We start from the raw sequence: 13,562 nt of genomic DNA on the forward strand, positions 1-13,562 counted from the left end.
AGAGTAACAAAAGACAAAGATGCACCTGGGTCTAGAAAAGCATAAACATAAACATAGAAAATCTGTAATGTACCAGTGACGACATCAGGAGAATTTTCCTGATCCTGCCGGGACTGAAGAGCATAGAGTCTATTTGGGCGTTGCCCACTAGTAGCACTGAAAATGGCACCCTACTGGTTTGAGCAACTAGACTGAGCTGTAGAATGATTATGCTGACCCTGAAGACTTGACTGCAGACACTCTCTAATCCTGTGGCCTGACTTACCATAACCAAAACAGAAATCACTACCAGCTCTGCAAATGCCCTTGTGGTTCTTACCACAAGTCTGACAAAGGGAATTTGTTCGAGCACTGCTAATACTGCCCTGAGATTTAGATCCTGGTGCTTTGTCTCTATTGCTGTCTCTGAACTTTGGCACTGGAGTGCTGGCAGAGGAAGGAGCTGGAATGGCTGACTTGGAGCGAAACTGTGAACAGTTTCCTCCATCTGACTTGGGGTGAGAATAGTTGAAGTTACTTGACCTTGCTCTCTTGTTCTGCCTCTCCCTTGTCTTAAAATTCTGCTCTTCTACTTGCTGGGCATGGGTCATGAGTCTGGCAAAGTTTATATCACCGATCAGCATCGCAGACCTACACTTATTTACCACACTATCGTTGACCCCTGACATGAACTTGCTCATCTTAGCTCTACTGTCTGCAACCACATGAGGAGCATACCTAGCTAGCTGAGAGAATATTCCCTAACCGTCATATTCCCTTGCCTGAGGTTGATGAACTCAAGAACTTTGGCTTCCCTCAGCTCTTGGGGAAAGAATTTGTCTAAGAAGGCCATGACAAATTCCTCCAACTCGATAGGGCCTGTATCATCTAACCTCTCAGACTTCCACTGTTTGTACCAATCATGAGCAACATCCTGTAACTAGTAGGTGGCTAACTCATCACTCTCAATAGAAGTAACACGCATGATGTCAATGACCTTCTGGACTTGGTCAATGAACTCCTGAGGGTCCTCATCAGACTTAGACCCATGGAAAGATGGAGGGTTCATCTGGGTGAAGTCCCGAACCCTAGCTGCTTTGGGATTGGCCACTAGATTGGCCGAAATGACTGGTGGTCATTCATTCTGTGCAGCCATGGACTGAGCAAGTGTGGTAAATGCAGCTCTAAACACCACATGGGAAACATGTTCTCCCAAAGGATCTTCGGGCTGAGGAGCTGGTTGGTTTCTTCTCTTTGGGGCCATGGTCTGGAATAAGAGAAGAATGGATTAGACTGAGAGTTTAACTTGTGATTATGCTCACTAGCATGACATGAATAATGAAGAAAAGGGACTGTTCCTAAAATATCTTATAGCCTCCCGCACATAAATGTGGCGCGCAACACACCCATGTACAAGACTCTACTAGATGTGGCTTTCAGACTTCCCAGGACTCTATTGAACCTTAGGCTCTGATACCAAATTTGTAACACTCCGATTCACTAAATCGGAATGCTACACGGTGCTCATGACCTCGAGGGACCACAAGCTAATCCATGATTGATATCTGTACCTGTATACTGCAAATCATGATATAATAATGCGGAATTCATAGAACTGTAAGGCCATAAGGTTCAACTGAATAAAATCATGTGGGTGAAAATACTTAAAACAACTCAATCTGAAAGCAACGTTTGAACGTAAATCTGAACGTAAATCTGAAAGCCTCTAAACTATCTGAATAAGGAGTTGAAGGAACATGTCTCCAACTAACTCCGTAAAACTGAACTGAAGAAATAAATAAATATATCAAATCATATTGTCCTTGAATCAATGAGGACTCACTGTGTCTCTGCGACTGGAATGCTACCGCTACTGCTGGGCTGGAGCTCGTGTCCCGGAACCTATGGTGTAACATGAAAATAAAGCACCATAGCGTAAATACGTCAATACAACTAGAGTACTAAGTGTAGGAGGAAGGTAGGCTGAACATAAAGGGTTTCATGCATGAACAATACTGACTGACTAATATGAACGTGGGAATACAAACACACATATATAGAAACTGGGACCGTGAATACGTGATATCATGACCAATAAGCTAATACATTGTTTACTAATAACTGTCATGACTGATACTAAAACTGATAATATAGACGACTGTATCTAACAGTCCTGTATATATTAAAATCTGAAGAACGCCCTGAGTTCTTTTATTGAGACTGATACTGAAACTGTGGGAAGGAGTGTTTAACCGACGTGCCCCATGTATTCCATTATGGCTAAGCTGGGATCCAATATCTGCCTCGACTGGAGGGGTGCCAATACCATGCCACGGGTAAGGACAGCCTGTGAGTGACCCTTATCTGGCGGGTACTCAATGAGAACGGTGGGAAGCCTAAACTGATGGGTTAAGCCACCTCATCAACCATAATCTGACGGGTTAAGATTTCTCAACCTACACTAGCAATGTAGTTCTGGAACACAAGGATGACTACTAAGAATCACACCCTGAACTGGCATGTGAGCTCTCATCATTGGGTTCACTCGGAGTTAACCTCTACTCCCATCTGGAGGGACTGGACATGAATAACTGACTGTGTATGACTTAATATTACTGAATTCCGTTGACTGGCGGAATGTTACTAATATCTGACAACTGACTAAGATCATGAGGTTTTCTTGAGTCACATGACTGACTGATGTCTATGGAATCATAGCTTGAGTTCGGATATCATGAAACATGAAATGGCTCTAGGCACACAACTATATTTTTCGGGTACAAGTACCCCCAGGACTCAATAGGAGGAAACTGACACACATGACATGACTTGATCACAAGATTTGAGTCCACAATTCACAATATCATAAGTAAGGCTTTCATAATAAGAATGATTCTCAACAAACTATCACATGATCGGGAATGCACACAACATGTATATACTTGCATGGCTTCAAAAACATGGTCATTTCATATCACAACAATATCATGATCATCTCGTACAACTTCTTTGATTTAAGACAATAGCATGGGGATCACGTTGAACATAAACTTAGAACATAGAATAGCCATTTAGGACTTATTATGTCATAAAAGCAAGATTTCTATTCCCTTAGGTATTTTCACAAACACCTTACATGCACATCATAGGAATAGGTGGATTCATCAAGATTACAAATATTCAACCACCAATTTCACATATTTATACGTTAAATACCACCATATCCTCATAATAAACATACAAAGATCCTATCTTAGGCATCATCAAACTCCAACCACATGAACATCAACCACCAATAAAATAAACATCATAATACAAAATTTAGAAGATGGTTCTTGAGCTTCATGGATGAAAGGAGTTCATGAATCAACTCACTCATATCTTAGAAGGAAGATTCTTGATGATTGACGGAAGAATTTTCTTGAAATCAAATCTTCAAGCTTAGTTATGTAACCCTAGTTGTTTTTCTCTTTTAGTTCTCTTGGATGATGAGCTTTTAGATTATAATAGGGTTGTAATATGTTTAGAAGCTATATATTTCGTAGGGTTAAGTTTAGGGACGTGTAAGGAGTGTTAAAAGACTTAATTACCCTTAAAATAACTCAAAACAGAGTGTTTTTTTATTTATTTCTATAGTAGCAGCACCTAATTTTTTTTTAATTTTAAAAAATTATTATTATTATTATTATTTTATTTATTTCTATAGCAGCAGAACCTAACTTTTTTTTAATTAAAAAAACAGTCACTAGCAGGGATCGAACCCGCACAGTAGGCTGAAGGAAGCGCCCAAGAAGAGCAAATAACACCACTGGGCTATCTAAGTGTCTTGTTTCATGTGGTTCAACGTTAATATACGTACATAAATATACATTTTCTATCTTATATATATACAATGTAATTTTTTTACCGAGGGGTTCGGGTGAACCCTATGACAACCACGTAGGTCCACCCCTTGTTAATTTAATAATGTTTTAATAACGTTAATTTAATACTCCCTCCGTCCCAAATTATGTGTCATCATTTTCTTTTTAGTCTGTCCCAAAATAAGTGTTGTCTTTCCTTTTTAGGAAACTTTTTAAAGACACAATTACCCTTTTACCTTTATTGGTCCCACTTAATTGAAAAAAAAAAAATTGGCACATTTTTTTATAAAGGATAATTTGGTAAACTTTACCAAGTCTTCCCTTTTTTCTTAAACTCCGTGTCCGGTCAAATGACGACACATAAAATGAGACAGAGGGAGTAACATTTTAATTACGTTAATTTGATAACGTTAATTTAATATACTACTATTACTATCCTTAATAACATTAATTTAATAACGTTTTATTAAAACTATAATTTTTTTATTATTAGTATCGTTCATCTTTAATTTAATATTTAGATAAATAATATTTAGATATATTATATAACTTAAATTCGTCCCCTGCTTTATAATATATATACATACCCGCTCGATTTTTTCATATGAGGCTAATCTGCATAATTAATAAATCTTCAATATTGCTCTTTTTCCGCAATGACAAAAGAAATTAGATGTCATTTACATCTTTGAGTCGAAAATAATGAAAAAATAATAGTGAAGAGTCATTTAAAGGTCATATTTGTGCAGTTTTGAATAGTTAAAGGTCATATTTGTGCACTATCAAGTTTAAGGTCATATTTATGTATTATGCCCTTAGATTTTAAGCTGGACGCGCCCAATTTTGCGTGTTGAACACACGTTTTGCCACGTAGGATTGAAGGTCATATTTGTGCAGTTTTAAATAGTTAAAGGTCATATTTGTGCAATGTCAAAGTTTAAGATCAGTTATAATTTGGTGTCAAGTTTAGGAACAGTTTTATGTATTAACTCTCTATTTTATGATGCAACGTTTAAGATGGAGGAAGAGACTACTCAAGCCATGGCGTGGATATCTTTTCCCAGTTTGAAACCAACTTTCTTCGTGAAAGAATCATTGTTTTATTTAGCAGCTGCAGTTGGGAAACCTATACACTTGGACTCGGCAACAATGAATAAAACGAGGCCTAGTTGTGCCAGGGTCAAGGTACAAGTTGACCTAGTGGCAAATTTGCCTAAATACGTAGAAATAGAGATAGTAAACAGTGAAACTATGAAACCAAGGCTGGAGAAAGTGAGGATCAAATATGACTTCTTAGCTAAGTATTGTAAACAATGCAAGTTACAAGGTCATGACGAGCAGGGGTGTCGGGTACTGCATCCTGAATTAAATGTTGATATGGAAAATGATTCTTAAAATGGAGAAAAGGAAGCCAAGCCGGTAAAGGAACATGAAGGAAAAAAAGTTACTCAGAAATGGAATGCTACTAGACGAAGATTTGTTAATAAAGGATATAGAAGTGAGAAGGCTATCTCACCTAGAAAAGATATAAGTAATCAAAATTCATTTGTTGTGCTAACAGAGGAAAATAAAGAACAACAAGGGATAGTACATGTAATTAACAAATCACCTATTAAAGAAGCATCAAAAAATCAACATGGGGAAGAGAGTAGGAAACAATCCACAAAAGAATGGGTGACTAATTCCTTTAAATGCCAGCCGCAGCAGAGTAGTGAACCAGTTTCAGTAGAAATACCTGCACATGAAGAGGAGTCAGTTCATGCCAAGGGATCATAATGAATAGTCTGGGAAAAGATTGAATACAGATGGCAAGAAAATTGAGCAAGTTGATGAAGAGAATTTCACTATTTAGAAAACTCAAGTTTCAGAAGATATATCTATAGAGAGATGTAGAAATATACATGAACAAGAAGTTTCTGATGGTACTAAAGTACAACAATCAGATAAGACTTTATTACCAACCATTTCTAATGAAGATATATCCAGCAGCCCACCTGTTGATAAGGATAAAGCTTTGGTTTTAATGGATGCTCCTTTAAGCGTTGATGATTCAGCAAGTTGGAACTATGGCATAGAATCACCAAATATTGTTCTCCATAATATTGTGACTCATAATGTAGCTAATATAGAGACAGTTGCACAACTAGAAGATGTACAAAGGGAATCTAAAGGTTTGAGAGATGCTAATCTCTCACCAAGGGCTATTAAAGCCATCAAAACTGCAAAGAAAAGGAATAAACAGGTTAATACTGGAAGCTCATTGCCTAGCAGAACCCAACCAAAGAGAAACGGAGGATCATAAAAAAATAAAAATCAATGAAGGCCATCATTTGGAATATAAGATCAATTAGGTCACAAAAGGCCTTTCAAAGGGTACAAATATTTGGAATATTGTGTTGAGATGGTTCGGACACGTGAAGAGGAGGGGCATGGATGCCCCGGTCCGTAGGTGTGAGAGGCTAGCGTTGGATGGTTTTAGACGGGGTAGGGGTAGACCGAAGAAGTACTGGGGTGAGGTGATTAGGCGGGACATGGAACAGTTACAGCTTACCGAGGACATGACCCTAGATAGGAAGGTCTGGAAGACGCGAATTACGGCAGAGGATTAGGGCCTGTTCGGGTCGCTAATGTAGGGAGGTAATTGGTGGGGGTGTATTCCTGGTATGATTCCGTATTCAATGTTCTGTTCCGTGTTCCGTGTTCTATGTTTGTTACGAATCTGTGTGCTTTCCTCTGCTTTATATTCCTGCATTCCTGCTTTACTCTGTTTTATATTCCTTATGGCTGCAGTATCTATGTTATGTCATCTGCTTCTGTGCTGTACTATGTGTTTGTTTGATATCTCGTAACTTGAGCCGGGGGTCTTTCGGAAACAGCCTTTCTACTTCATCAGAGGTAGAGTTATGGACTGCGTACATCTTACCCCCCCAGACCCCACAAAGTGGGAATACACTGGGTTTGTTGTTGTTGTTGTTGTATTGGTTTGTTGGAGCCTTTTCAACACACAAGGGTTATTGATAGATACAGAAGTAGAATTCAAATGCCTTGGGTTTTTCATAATTATTCTGGAAAGATTTGGTGCTTTATCAATCAAGGTTTTGATGCTCAGGTTGTTATGGATACTGATCAGCAAATTACTCATCAATTGAAGGATCACAACAATGGTAATGATTTCTTGATTACAACTGTGTATGTTAAATATGACAGGGGTCAAAGACATCAACTATGGGATAATCTTTACTCTATCTCAGATGGGTTTAACATCCCATGGTTGGTAGGCAGGGACTTTAATGTAATTCTTTATGGAGCTGAAAAAATTGGGGGTATGCCAGTAGTATCTAATGATGTAGAGGACTTTCAAAATTGTATTGATTCTTGTGAGTTGGCACAAGTTCAATATAAGGAAAGCCCTTTCACTTGATAGAATGGTAGAGCTGGGTCGGATTGTATTTTTGAAAGACTTGATAGAATATTGATTAGTTCTGATTTTCAAAGTCTTTACTCTCATTCTGAAGTGGAACATCTGCCCAGGGATGGTTCTGACCGTGCTCATCTTCTTCTAAAGTGTGAGAACAAAGCCATTCAGTTTCAAAGACCTTTTAAATTCTTGAAATTTTGGACAAAACTTGTTGATTTCAAAGAGGTGGTGAGAAGAAATAGGGATTCAGGTTGTTCAGATAATCCATTCATAGACTTTAAAAGAAAGATCAAACAGGTTAAAAAAGCATTGACGGTATGGAGTAGACAGGCATGTGGAGACATTTTTCAGCAACTTATTATCAGGGAAGAAATTGCTAAAGTAAAAGAGAAGTTATTTCTTGATGATCCTTCACAAGATAACAGAATGGTAATGCAAAAGGCAAAAGCTGAATATATCAAATATTTGCATTTGGAAGAGAGCTTCTGAAAACAAAAAGTTGGTTATGACTGGTTTGAGAGTGGTGACAGATTCTTTCATAGTATTGTAAAGGAAGGGGGAAATAGATTGAAGGTGTCCAAAATTAAAGATCAGCAGGGTTGTTGGTTAGAAGATGAATCCCTTATTGCTAATGAAACTATTGATTTCTAGCATAAGCAATTTACCCAAGAAAGAGATGCCACTGAGTTTCCTCTTCTTAATTATATTAATGAGATGGTTGGAGAAGAGGATAATGCATTGTTGGAAGCTATACGTGATGATGCTGAAATTAAAAAGGCTATTTTTAGTCTCAATGGTGATAGTGTTAGTGGGCCAGATGGTTTATCTGGAAGATTCTATCAATCTTGTTGGGATATTGTTGCTATGATGTTACTAGATTGGTGGTGAGCTTCTTTTCAGGTAATACCCAACCAAAATCTATTACTCATACTAATTTGATTCTCATTCCTAAAAATGATAACATTCAATCCTTTTCGGATTTGAGACCTATTAGTCTTAGTAATTTTGTGAATAAAATTTTGTCCAGAGTTATCCATGATAGATTATAAGGTATTCTTCCTACATTGATATCTCCTAATCAATCAGGATTTGTCAAGGGTAGAAACATTACAGAAAATATGCTTTTAGCCCAAGAACTGATCTCAGACATAGAGAAACGAGGTAAACCTTCTAATGTTGTAGAAAAATTAGACATGGCAAAAGCATATGATAGTCTCTCATGGTTTTTCTTGATAAAGTTTCTCAATAAGATGGGTTTCTCCAGAAAAGTGATTGATGCAATTTGGAGACTTGTGTCTAATAATTACTATTCTATTCTTCTTAATGGGCAAGCAGTTGGATTCTTTCACTCCACCAGGGGGGTAAAGCAATGGGACCCTCTATCTCCTACCCTCTTTATATTGATTCCAGAGGTTATCATGAGGGCTTTGAATGAGTTGTTTGATGATGAAGATTATGTGGGTTATGGACTGTCTAAGTGGAGTTCTAATATTAACCACTTAGCATATGCTGATGACACTATCATATTCTCTTCATCTAATGTTGTTTCTATGCAAAAAATTATGAAGGTTTTGCAGGAATATGAGAAGGAACCTGGGCAGAAAATTAATAAGGAAAAGAGATTTTTCTATATGCATAAGAATACTCAGGCTTGTACTATTCAACATATGGAGCAGGTTACAGGAATGGGGATAGGTGCGTTCCCTTTAAAATATCTTAGTTGTCCCATCACATATTCTAAGAAGAAAAAGGAGGACTTTATAGAGCTAGTGGATAAAATTAAAAGCAAGCTTCAAACATGGAAGGGGATATTTCTCTCCTCTGGTGGTAAAGAAGTATAAGTGAAGAGTGTTCTACGGAGTGTTCCTATTCATGTGCTTTCAGCTATTGTTCCCCCCAAGAGTGTTATTAAGGATATTCAAAGAATCTTTGCAAAAATTTTCTGGCACAATAAAGAGCTAGGAAGAGGTAAGCACTGGGCCGCATGGAAAAAGATTTGTCTACCAAAAGCTGAAGGAGGTTTAGGTTTTAGATCTCTTAAGGATGTCTCTCAGGCTATGAATGCTAAACTATGGTGGAGATTTAGAATACAAAGTAATTTGTGGACTGATTTTCTTTGGAACAAGTACTGCAAAAAGCAAATTCCAACTCTAGTGCATTGGAAAGTAGGATCCCAAGTGTGGAAAGCAATGTTGAGTAATAGGGATATTGTTGAAAAATATTTTTGGTGGGAACCAAGAAGTTGCACTTCAACAATATGGTTTGACAATTGGACCAATTTTGGTCCACTTTTCTTAGATCCGTCAGATATTCTTACATGTCATCCCCTGAATGATATTGGGGAATTCTTGAATGAAGAGGGTTGGGCCTATGAGCTTATTATGAAGAATTTTATCCCATCTTATGTAGTGGAACATGTCAGAATTAATTTGGGGGCTATTCGCAATGAAAATAAAATGGATAAGCCATAGTGGACTAGAAATAGTAATGGTAGGTTCACGAAAAATAGTGTGTGGGATCTAGTTAGATAAAAGTCTGATTTTAATTAAGATTTGAAGGCTATTTGGTGCAAAGGGCTTCCTTTAAAATTTTCTTTTCTTGCTCGGAGAATATGGCTAGGAAAGGTCCCTATGGCTGCTCTTATGCATGAGTGGAGTAATGATGTTAATCCTAATTGTGGTTGTAATATTCCATCATGTGAGACTGTTGAACACCTATTTCTCAAAGGTGAGGTGGCTCAGAAACTGTGGAATCACTATTGTAATGGTGCAAGGATTATTGAGCACAGAATGAATTTGAAACAAAGTGTGAGACTCTGGAGGTAGCATGAAGGAAGTTTCAGAATGCAGATTATTTTCCAGATTGTACCTTTATTAATGCTTTGGTTTCTATTGAAGAGGAGAAATACTATCTTACATGGTGGCATTTATCAGGGAAAAAGATTGATCTGGGATATAAATGACACCATTGTCAAGTTTGTTAAATTGAGATTTGGGATGGAGATTACAAGCAAAAATTGGTCTGAATTGTTCTAATAATTTTAAATGTTCTTCTTTGGTTTTGGTGTATAATAATATATCATCTATGTATACTATACAATTAGATAGTTGTTTAAAATAATTATCCATAAAATGTTGATATCTACCTGGTGCATTTTTATATCCAAATGGTAGGTCTTCGCATAATTAATTTATTATAAATCTAACTCTAACTCTAACATATATCTCTTCCGTACTTTTTAAATTACTTAGCTCTGATACCATTTGTAGGGGGGGTGCGCGGATTTAATAGGTATAATAGATATAATAGATTTAGAATGTCTCATCTACTGTAAGGAGAAAGACATTAATAAGATTATTGTTGAGTCAGACACATGGACTATGGTTCAAGTTATCAATGGAATCTGGGAGGTCACATAGAGTGCAACAATGATTGTCAACTCCATTAATTCCATCATGAGTGATCTGACAATGAGAGTGGTGCATTCCCTAAAGGAAGGCAACACTCTTGCTGATTTTTTATCTAACTTTGCTTTTGATTTTGCAGGTGAGTTTCTATTTAATAATTTTTCAGAAGTTCAAGCGAAGCCAAGAAGCATTATAAAATTAGACAACGCAGGGGTTCCACATGTTAGAAGGATAGTAGTACACTGATTCACAAGATCCACGACAACATCAACAAAATTATAACAGTAAGATAGGACACAAATCAGCAAATTGCAAGCAAAGAACAGCAACATGGGTCTCACTGGTGATTCAATCGACAATTTTAAGGATTTAGCTATGAATTAGGGTGAAAATACATCACATCACATCACATGGAGCTACTACAGTACATGGCGCTAGTGTCTTAACAGTTGAGGAAATACAGGAGCAACAATCATACTCCGAAACAGAAGCACAAAGGATTTCTAATAAGAATCGGGAAAACAAATGACTAATTTGATTGGAAAATAAATTTGATTTGAGGTTACCTCGCCTGTTGGAAGAGACTTCCACGGATGTTCCACTATGCACCCAGTGAGATATGGGGTGTCCATGGTTTGAACATTCAAACAGACAGAACCTTCGATCTAAATTACCAATCAAATATGTTGTAGCATCCCTGATCCATAGAAAATACTATTACATGAAAAAGCCCCTTCTTTATCAAATTGATTCTTTACATTAAGTGGTGGTATTAGATATTAACTCAACCCACTTATACAAGGAAAATAGGAGATAAAGAGGAGGATATTCCTTATCTTGAGCATACCACTGGGCAGCTTTGAGATTGAAGCACGTCGGAGCAGCGAGAGAAATAAAAACGGAAATTTGGGGAAGAAACATAACACTTCCCAAAATAGGTTTATTGTTTTTGATGTCTGAATGACTTGAAGAAAAGATCAAAAAATATTTAAAATTAGATTCTACTTTATTTTTTTGATACATTTTGCTGTGTAAAAATTATCTAAACTAGATTATATATGTTATTTGTTACTTTTTCTTTTGAATATATTTTTACTATGTCAATATTAAAATTAAGCAACCACATTCATATACATACACTACATGATAACAAATATTTAAAATAAGATTCTATTTGTTATCTATTTTTTGAATATATTTTTATTGTGTCAAAATTTACTAAGAATAAGCTATATGTAACTACATGATAACAAATATGTCATTTTTCATGAATTATTTATTAAAATTAAATATTCAAGAAATAAATTACAAGTACTGTTTAAATACCATTTAATCTTATAACATGATTTAGCTGTCATTTGTTATCACTAATAATAAAAAATAAAAATTTAGATATTCTTCGATCATTATCATCAATGATATTTTTAAATTTATTTAAAGAAAATGAGTGAAAATAAAATAATAATAATATATAAATCATAAAATAAAATAAAAAATTATGATGTAAATATGAAGTATAAAATTTTCAAATCAAACTTATAAGATATGTTAATTAATTCTTTCCTCAGAAGTTGTTAGTTTTAGTTACTTTTCTAAAGTATTTTTATTAAAAATAATTAAGTATTCATTTAAAAAAAGACAATTTTGTCTATTGTAGAGACTTTTAATGAAGTCAAAAAGTTCAAACAACATTTCTAATTTCCTTCGCACTTTTAATATATATATATATATATATATATATATACATAAAAGATGATGCAAATCGAGATAGCAAGATTGATAGCAAAGGTGACGATGTGAACTATTTTAAATACAGAAGCTTTCAATCACCCACCCACAAAAAATTTAGAGTGTCTTGAAAGGATCACTAAAAAATCTTTTAAAGTCCATAACATGGTCAAATAGATCTATAAGAATAGTGGTGACAACCAAGGAGACCATTAAGGGTTCGTGACTATCATTTTATAATATGACCATATTTGTAATTTGACTATTTTTACAAGACTAGTATAAATAGTCTTAAGTCTTCTATTTTAGAGTTGGGTAGTTTTTGAATATTGTGTGTCTCCTTTATGAACTTAGGGTTGAACCCTCATCTCTTCACTGAACCTTTTGATTAGTTGAGTAAGTAATCTTTTATATGTGTTCAATTTTTCTTCTCCCTTAAATTGAATCTAATAATTAATGTATTTTAATTATTAGATTTTTCTTTCTTTTCTCCTAAATCTCTTCTCCCTTTCTAATTTCTATCTAGTTCTTAATTATATCCTTATATCTTATTTTACTGTCTTGATTGGATATATATATATATATATATATATATATATATTATGTTAGTATTTTTAAATTTCTTTTTATACCACTAGACAATGTCTAGCAAATTTTATTAAAAAAACTTCTCAATAGACAATTACAAATAAGGGAGGCCTTACCTTACTGATAGTGTGTGTGTTTTGAGATAGAGATTTTTCCTTTTTCTATTCAAGTTTCTTTGTTTTTTCATCATTTATTGTTTCATTGAGTATTAATGCAAGACTGATTTAAAATAGTGAAACGACTTAAGAAAATTCTTTCTAAAATAATGAAACGACTTAAGAAAATTCTTTTGATCATTTGGGAAATTAATCTTCAAATGAGTAAATTAAAGAGTCAATATTATCTACTATATTTTGCTAGTAATATTTTGTATTCAAATGCAAACAACTAAAGAAAAGTTAATTTGGAGTCAGAAAGACAAGCGTGTGCGATAAAAAGATCCTTCTATTAAAGACGAAAGCTTAAAAGTAATTTTGAACATATTTTTGCAAAGGTTATTTAAAAAATATTTTAGGATAAACTTCTTCATGGATGATCATAGAAATTACTAAACTATCCTTTTGTAATAAAAAAGCCCTT

General features: G+C 35.2%; 1 protein-coding gene across 2 annotated transcripts; it reads right to left on the bottom strand.

Annotated features, from left to right (window-relative positions):
* Positions 1-5,308: 5,308 nt before the first annotated feature.
* Positions 5,309-11,691, bottom strand: LOC107851474. 2 transcript variants are annotated; one of them, XR_001669031.2, is made up of 3 exons: positions 11,234-11,677; positions 5,805-6,061; positions 5,309-5,577 (listed from the first exon to the last, which is right to left on the bottom strand). XR_001669031.2 is itself a non-coding variant. In XM_047400437.1 (3 exons), exons 1-3 carry the CDS (start codon positions 11,688-11,690, stop codon positions 5,474-5,476), a joined length of 411 nt encoding a protein of 136 aa, XP_047256393.1. In that variant the 5' UTR covers position 11,691; the 3' UTR covers positions 5,309-5,473. The 2 variants fall into 2 exon arrangements, 1 of the variants encoding a protein (XP_047256393.1); XM_047400437.1 differs by lacking the exon at positions 5,805-6,061 and having other exon boundaries at positions 11,234-11,364; positions 11,515-11,691.
* Positions 11,692-13,562: the final 1,871 nt, after the last annotated feature.

Source organism: Capsicum annuum, chromosome 12 (genome assembly GCF_002878395.1).
Source record: "Capsicum annuum cultivar UCD-10X-F1 chromosome 12, UCD10Xv1.1, whole genome shotgun sequence".
Classification (NCBI taxonomy): domain Eukaryota; kingdom Viridiplantae; phylum Streptophyta; class Magnoliopsida; order Solanales; family Solanaceae; genus Capsicum; species Capsicum annuum.

What these genes read in the sequence shown, in the direction of transcription:
- LOC107851474 (XM_047400437.1), bottom strand. Translation starts at nt 11,690, where the DNA reads ATGTATCAAAAAAATAAAGTAGAATCTAATTTTAAATATTTTTTGATC. An exon ending in AATCTCAAAGCTGCCCAGTG is followed by an intron (nt 11,365 to 11,514) that starts GTATGCTCAAGA and finishes TCTATGGATCAG; the next exon opens with GGATGCTACAACATATTTGA. An exon ending in AGTCTCTTCCAACAGGCGAG is followed by an intron (nt 5,578 to 11,233) that starts GTAACCTCAAAT and finishes CTTCATGTGCAG; the next exon opens with GTATTTCTACTGAAACTGGT.